Source organism: Rhincodon typus, chromosome 3 (assembly GCF_021869965.1).
Source record: "Rhincodon typus isolate 14 chromosome 3, sRhiTyp1.1, whole genome shotgun sequence".
In the NCBI taxonomy this organism is placed as follows: Eukaryota; Metazoa; Chordata; class Chondrichthyes; order Orectolobiformes; family Rhincodontidae; genus Rhincodon; species Rhincodon typus.
In genome coordinates this window covers 38,270,386-38,279,082 of record NC_063334.1, presented here as the reverse complement: position 1 = coordinate 38,279,082, position 8,697 = coordinate 38,270,386, and the positions used below count along the sequence as shown (strand labels likewise).

The window sequence follows — 8,697 nt, the reverse complement described above, 5'->3', positions numbered from 1 at the left end:
TAAAAATAGTTAACTGAGGATAAACCACTTCAAATGGATCTGACCCAGATAAACCAGAATCAAAAGGCTGAAACAATGGACTGACTTTAAAGAGGTGGTCCAGCACAGTCTAACCAGAGGAAAGTATGGCAAATAAACCCAAAGCTCCTTGTATGATAAAAGATATAGTGACTAATATTAAAAAAAATGCTTATGAGAAATTATAAATGATTAATACAACTGAAAACCAGGCTGAATATAAAAAGATACAAAGGGGAATATAGGACAGGCAGAGCATGAAATATAACTGTGAACTAACAAAGAAAGGAATCCAAACCACATTATTGCGTGTGCGTACACACACACACACACACACAAATAAAAACGGTGTTTGCAAAGACAGCGTAGGGCTTATTAGGGATCAAGATGATTTACACATGGAGGCAGAGAGCATATCTGAGGTAGGACATGAAACTTTGCACCTGTCTTTACCGAGCAAAAAGATGCTGTGTCAATCATGATGATAAAAAGGGCGCTGACATTCAGATGTCTGAAGCATTTAAAATTGATGGTGGAATTGAATAGATTGTCTGTATTTAAAGTTGATGAGGCACCAGGATAGGAGATGCATCCAAGGATACCAACGCAAGTCACAACAGAAATTATTGGGGTAGTGAGCATAATTTTCCATATTCCTTTGGGCAGGCAGCATCAGAGGACTGAATAACAAACCAGGACAAAACACTGGGCAAATGGCGTTTAAAATAAAGCCAGAACTAATTTGGTCAGGGAAAACTGTACCTGACGAACTTGCTTGTATATTTTGGTGAGGTAACAGAGAGGGTAGATCACAGAATCACAAGTGTTACTGTGCAGCAGGTAGCCTTTCAGCCTGTCACGTCGCCTTTCAGCCTGTCACGTCTTCAGCTGAAGCTTATTACCAACTGTTAATCTACGCTTTCCCCTTTTCCTTGCACATTATTTCTATCCAAATAATTACCATGGACGTATTGTTCATGGGCTACAAAAACCATTTAATAAAGTACTGCATAACAGATTTGCAGATAAAATTCTAGTTCATAGAATAAAAAATACTCTAACAACACGAATATGGAGTGATATGAAACAGAGCAGGATTTAAAGGTTACTTATAAGGTATATTCTGGAATTTCCCAGGGGTTGGTGTCAATCTTTTTCTGTTCCTAAAATATATTAAAAGCCTAGAGCTTGGTGAACTGGGCACAATTTCAAAATTTATAGATGATTTAAAACTTGAAAGTATTGTGAACTGCAAGGAGGACAATACAGAAACTTGAAAAGACATTGGTAATTGATAGAATAGGTAGAAAAGTGGCAGATTAAGTTTAATGCAGACAAGTACGAAATGATTCAATTTACAGTTCTGAAGGAGTGTAGAAACAGAGGGGCCTGGGTGTGCAGGTGCATGAATTATTAAAGGTGGCAGGAGAGATTTGGAAAAAACATGGATAATATGCATACAGCATGCTAGGTTTTATCAACAAGGCTAGAGAATACAAAAACAAGGAAGCTACACTAAATGGCTACAGGATCATAGTTCTTCCTCAATTGGAAGGAAGAACATGAAGGCTTTAGACAGACAGCAGAAAAGACTTTAGGAAAGGACCCAAGGATGAGGAACTTCAGTTATTACATGAAGAGGTTGTGTCTCTTTTCCTAGTAGAAGAGAAGGTTGCGAAGAGATTTGATGGAGACATTCAAAACCATAAGGGCTCTGGTCAGAGTAGTGTGGGAATAAAAACTGCTCACATTATAGGAAGGATCAAGAACTAGGCGACAGATTTAAGTTAACTGACAGAGGAAACAAAGTCAACGTGCAACTTTTTCACATCGTAAGTGGTTAGGACCTAAAATGCACTGACAGAGTGCGGTGGAAGCAGGCTGAATTGAGGGATTCAAGGAGGAACTGGGTTATCTGAAAAGGAAGAATGTACAGGCCACTTGGAGAAGGCAGGTGAATGGCACTAGGTGAATTGCTGTTAAGGGCAGCTAGCAGAAATGACATGTTGAATAGCCTCCTTCTGTGCAATAAGTGATTCTAACGTGATTCTAAATACTTTATCGTCCTTTAGGACATCCAAAAGGTTGTGAAAGGTGTAATATGCAAGATAATACCATCAACAGATTAACTTCAGCATGTAAGCTCTCAATCTCCTATTTGTGGATTCAATTTTATGAGTTATGGTTGTACACATGGTGGTCAGAAAGATAATGGCAATGCACACAAATTTTACAATGTTATGTGGTTCAACTGTTAAACACCTAGTGAGGGCTCAAATATTCATTTGTCCCTGATCTGCAAGCTATCACATAGCCTCTTTGAGAGGAAGATGGAAAGGAATGGTTCCTGGTTTTTCTTTGAGATTAAGGTGGTTCTGAAAAGTTAAGTTTGACCATGGAAGTGTTGAACTAAGTGAATCGCCCGTGAGTGATCCCGTAATTTAGTAGGTGAGGTTGACAGGATATAGCCAGTCTAGCTCACTATGATTCTTCTTATTCAGTTTCAGATCACGCAATGTCTTGATAGGTAGGGTGATCCTGATTCTACAGGTTGCACATAACTACCAATACGGTCTTGAGTATCTGCTTAAATTCAATTAAACTTGGGCTGCTCTCAACTTGCACCCAAAAACATTACAAAATATTTACAGCACAGAAACATGTAACTTGGTCCAAAGCTTCATGCCCATTCACAAAAGTCTCCTTTATATTTCAACTAATCCCATCAACATACCCCACATTTCCTACATACTCCCTCCCTGTTTATCTAGCTTCCCCTTGTATGCATGTAATGTCGATACTCCCCCCACACACAGGGTGAAGAGCTGCCTTTTGAATTTTCTACTGAAATTATTAACCACCATCTACTGTCTATCTCTTCTAAGTAGAGTCATCATTGATATGGTAAATGCTTTCAAACCTTTATGCAATCTTAAGCAGCTCTATTTGATTACCACAGTGTCTTCCCTTTTCTAGAAAGACAAGCCTCTACCCATTCAATCTTGTTTGAAAGTTGTGACATTTCAATTCTGGTATCTTTCAAGTAAATCTTTCAACATCTTTAGCCTTGTTCTTATTGAATGATGGAAGAGGCTCAAGGGGATGAATGGGCTACCCCACCTCCCTAATCTGTCCTTCCTCCCACCTATCCCCTCCTCCCACCTCAAGCCCCACCACCATCTCCTACCTACTAGCCTCATCCCGCCCCCTCGACCTGTCCATCCTCCCTGGACTGACCTATCCCCTTCCTAACTCCCCACCTACACACCTTTACTGGCTCCATCCCCGCCTCTTTGACCTGTCTCCTCTCCACCTATCTACTCCTTTATCCATCTTCTATCCGCCTCTGCTCCTCTCCCGATTTATTTCAGAATCCCCTTCCCCTCCCCTATTTCTGAAGGAGGGTCTAGGCCCGAAACGTCAGCTTTCCTGCTCGGCCAACTGTGTTCATCCAGCTCTACACCTTGTTATCTGGGATGAATGGGCTACTCCTTTTCCATATACATCTTATACTAAATGTTCAGTCCTCCAAATGTGGTACAAAGAAGATTTTATACAAGTTTAACAAATTTTCTACTTTTCAATTCTGTTCCTCTACAAATGAACCAAATAATTTTGTTTAATTATTCTAATGGGCTAATTAATCTCAGACATCTCTTTTAGTGATGGGTGATAAGCCCAAATCCTTTCGTTCTTCTACTCATTGCTCACTTGTTTTCCAAGGTGTATACAGCTTCCCTAACCTTCCTACAAAAAGGCATTGCTTATTTGCCAGTTGCAGTCCCTTGCTCGGTTAATTAGATAGGCTTTAATCACTAAGGAGTCTATATCTCTGCCAAATCAAGCTCTATAGGTGCGGATTTTATTTGGTAGATTGGTAGATTTCATTGTGTGTCAGGTGCCTGGCTGGGAAAGTCCAAAGACAGCAGGATAAACAAAAGTTAGCTTACGCTATCAGCAATAACCCAGCAGCATTGAGCTACCTACCAAATGGCAGTGCAGATGAGAAAAATACATGGATTTAAAATAAAAGAAAGAAATGTTGGAAAAATAAAACAGCTTTAGACCACCATTGCATAAGAAAATATGAACCAACAGTACTGGCAAAAAGAGTTAATCAAGCACATGGTTGGATAAAGATTCAAATTTCTAAAACAATTAGCTTTGCATTTCTCAGATGCCAGCACACCCAAAGTGAAATTCTAGGATTTGGTTTAAAGGAGAATATACCGCATGCAATTGTCCCCAGCAGTAGCTCCCTAATATAGGGCAGCAACACTAATGACCTGTGCCTGCTCCTCTTCTGCGTTTGGCTACCAGTCTTATGAACCCAGTTAATGGTAATACTGGTCAAACACCAGAATGAAAAATAAAACTGATGGTCAATTTGAGGGGGTCAGTCACCGAACATATTCACAAAAATTTGCCAATACACTTTCAACAAGAGCATAAAGTTTATTACTAGCAAGGAGAAAGAAAACATCAATTTTATTACACTACACGAGTAGTTGAAACTCTCATTTAAAACCATCAGAAAAAAGTTTTAACCCTTTTACTTTCAAGAACAATCTTACAGATCTTAAACCTTCCTGAAGAGTCACCTTGTTAAAATTTAGTGACACAAGGAATTTTTTTTCTCTGGCCAACCTCTACATTCATTCAATGCTCTTCTTTAGTTATTGTCTCATCCTGACACCCTTAAGTTGCTAACATAGCTCATTTATTTCTAAATATGTTTTCCTTAAATTCCACTTCAGTTTCAGGATTTTTTTTCCTATTGATATTCAGCCACTCAGGACTACTTCTGACCCAACTGTTTGAGACTGCTAAACTGCACTGCTGATGTTACAGACTTTCTTCCTGCTGAATGATTTGCTTCTCTCAAAGAAACGTGCATGCTCCCTAACCTTCTGATTTATTTCAGAGAGATGGAAACACTCATTTCTGTCTGCCTGTGTCATAGGACACCTTGTTGCTAGGTAACAGGTCAGTTAGTTTTTATTCTACCCTTGCTTTTAAGGCAGTATACTATTCAACACAAGAATTTTAAAAGCCTCATTTAAACGCATGCAAACAAATTTCCAGACAATAGGTACAATTCTCAATTTTAGTTTAATTTTTGAGTTCCATGTCCTTCCCTTTTTAATCCACACAATACAGAAATACAAATCAAATTTTGAGGAAATAAACGGTGCTTTCCACTTTAGAACCCAATTTTTGAAACAAAATCATGGCCATTCATCACACCAGAAGTTAAAAATCAATTACGCTCCTTGTTGTCAAGGTTTCATGTGCACTTGTCTTCAAAAGAGATGAATTCTGCATCAGAAATCAACTCTACATTGCCATTGCACAGCCTATTTTCACAGGATACAAAATCACTTGGACTTTGGCCAGAATTTCCACTATAATTTTCCAGGCATTACTAGGAGCCAAAGATGCTCCACAATGCAGGTTTCACCAGACTGCCAGTACTTTACCACATTGCATTAGAGGCAAGTGCAAACATATACCTCAAGGAAAGCTCAACAGTTGCAAAAGAAGCTGCCTTTATCCCAGGACTTCCCAAAATGGGGAACAGAAATACAGGTAGGGTTGAGCCATAAGGATCACCATGGAGCTCTTCCCAAGTCGTAAAAGTTGTATTCCCACTAACAATCACCCTTCACCACTGGGGAATCCTGACAACTTTCATCCCTGAAACCATCAGACAGTGAGAAAAGTAGTTTAGAAATGCTGTCTTATCTGGTCCTATTGAATGGAGCGATATTGATACGTTGTTGGAGAATATTTGAATGAACATAAAGCAAAATAGAAATCCCACCCACACATTAAGCTCCCTAATCAACTCCGGTGGTAACCAGCAAGAAAAGAAAAAGAAAAATGCAATCACCAAGTTTTTAAAATGCATTTTTTTATTGCTTGATGCTATAACCACGAAGTAAAACTATAAATTTAAGAATTTTTGGGAGGCTGCAAGGACAGTGCACAATTCCATAAATAAAAAGTGTTTGACGATTCTTAATTCAATTCAATTATAAATCAGAGTGATTCTTCAGATTATAGATTGTGTGTGTCAATTCCAAATGGAGACAGGAAGAATGGAACGAAGCAATTCAAAATGAGCCTTATAAATGAGATACAAAAAAACTGATTATTTGGTTTAAATTTCACATTGAAAAATAGTTCTGTAATTTCAGTTCAAGTTCCTCCTATTAAGGCTGCTTTCTACTTGACATGAGACTCCATTAATATTGCATGGTGTACTCCTTTCTGGCACATGGCAAAACTCAACCAGTCACCTGCTCTATTTTTGGCAAAACAATTCAATTAGCTGAATCACAAGAAGTTACATCCATTAAGATCAGACCTTAATCTTAGGAGGTAACTTCAAAGTCAAAGTCCCTAATGAATCAATAACAAACGTGGCAATTTGTAACAGAATAGACTACTTTTGTTCAAGTATTACCTTGTGATTTTTGCTTGGAAATCAAGCACTTTCTTCATCTCCACAGTTAGGGATGGAGCACATTGTTCCTCCTTGTAACCTGGAGTGACTTTGACTCTTGGATTTCCTCTATTAAAAGAAGTCAGTTTGTTAAAATGACATGCAAGACCATAAGATGTAAGGACAGAAATTGGCTATTCAGCCCAAGAACCTGCTAACATCTGAAAACAAAGGACTTTAGGGCTGAAAGAAAATGTTTCTATCCATCTTTACACATCCTAAGAGTTCAATTAAATTAATTATTGCAATCATTCTTCTTGGGAGTTTCTCATGTTCAAATGCTCTAACCTCTTTAATGAGACGGTCAAGGACGAAACAACTGGATATAGCATAAGCAATGACAATTATACACCAGTCTGTCAAGACCAAAAAATAATTTCTCTTGAAAATAATGCACTGAATCTCTGGTGCAGACATCATTCAACATCAATTTGAGGTGTGCACTCAGATTGTTAACCAACTGAGGAAGATCTGCTTCAAGTACCAAAACCAGCTGTTACAAATTAACCTATGCAGCTTACTTAAACGGATCTTTGTGCCCAAGTTTAGAATTAATGTCAGATGATCAAAAAAGTTAGTAATTTAGTGGGCTTATCAACACCCATCAGGAAAAAAATTGTGAAAACTAACGTGCACCAGAATGGAAATATTTTCAAAAAATACATATAAATCAATGCTGGTTTCATGTGCAGTACCAACCCCATTTTACACATATTGGAGATCCCAGATTTATAAATGTTTCACTAACAAATGCTTGTACTTACAAATGCAATCCCATACATGCTTATAATTTTAAAGACTCAACAAACAAACATTTACGATACTTTCTACTGCCCTACATTATGATCTAACTTGCACAGAAACCAACTTGCGAATAGGCTCCAGAATGGAAACCGCTTAAAACTAGAGTGTCCGCACAGCCTAATAGTTCTGAAGAAGGGTGACCGGACCTAAAACGTTAGCTCTGATGTTTTCTTCACAGATGCCGCCAGACCTGCTGAGCTTTTCTGGCAACTTCTGCTTTTGTCATTGTAATAGTTCGAGGTCCCAGGTGAGGCTTCAAATGTTACAATCCACGTGGAAAAACAAAAACATGAAAAAAAAAGTGAACCTGCCCAAAGATATCACTTTTTGATATTTGTACTGAAACAAACCAGATCAAAATCAACTAAGGTTAAACAAGAGCAAACAGGCGAATTATACACAGCAAGATTCCACAAGCAGCAACATGACAATGACCAGAAAACCTGCTTACAATGTGAATTGCAAGATAAATATTAGACAAGACAGAGATAACTCAACTGCTCTTCGTCAGGTACAGCTGAAAGTGATTAGAAATGCTTCAGCCTGGTCTTTTGTATTGATGTACTAGGCTCATCCATTATTGAGAAAGGGGATATGCTGGAACCTCTATATCCTATTGCTTAAATTTCCACCACTATTCTTGATTGGATGGGGTTGGGCTGCAAGTTCTGATCTGATCAGTTGGCTGTGGGATTGTTTGGTGCTCCTTTCAGATGCAGGTAGTCCTTCACTTGAAATGTCTTTCTACTTCAAGATGACAATGCCTTTTGTCAACATTGGAAGAGACATTTTCAACAACTTTTCAGCTGTGAATCCGCAGTAGCAGCTAAAACTCTCCAGGCTATTCCCCACTATCTTGTGGTAGTATTGATGGGTGGACGAACACTGTGGGGAGAAGCCATCAAACAAATGATAACAACAACCTAGAGCAGTTATGGCATTCCGATGGAGATCTTCAAAGTTGGAGGACTTTTGTTCATATCAAGACTCCATATACTCATCTTGCAGCTTTGGGCATTCACTGACCTGATCAAAGCTTTTGATTCAGTAAATTGTGAAGCTCTGTGGATTGCTGTCTAGAGGTTTGAACATTCAAGAAATTCTATCACAATCTTGCAACTGCTTCATGATGGTAATGATTACAACTGTCTTAAGTGGAAGTTCTGAAACAGACATCTTCAGAATCTGGACTGTTGCCAAGAAAGGCTATTAGATAGCCATCCTCAAAACCTTTTAAAATCTACTCAACAACTGGTATTCACCTCAAATAGAAACATCCCTCCGGACTGAATATTAAATAGACTTTGGCAGAAAATTCTTTAGCCTCAGCTACCTCTGCACCAAAACTAAACTGACTACCATGTGGA

At 38.6% G+C, this 8,697-nt stretch overlaps 1 protein-coding gene across 1 annotated transcript in view; it reads right to left on the bottom strand.

Moving 5' to 3' along the window:
- Positions 1-8,697, bottom strand: part of LOC109935311 (guanine nucleotide exchange factor subunit RIC1) — a 152,124-nt gene that overhangs the window by 70,930 nt on the left and 72,497 nt on the right. The window contains exon 4 of the mRNA XM_048620346.1: positions 6,488-6,595. Coding sequence (XP_048476303.1) covers positions 6,488-6,595 — 108 coding nt within the window. The remainder of the gene's footprint in view (positions 1-6,487; positions 6,596-8,697) is intronic.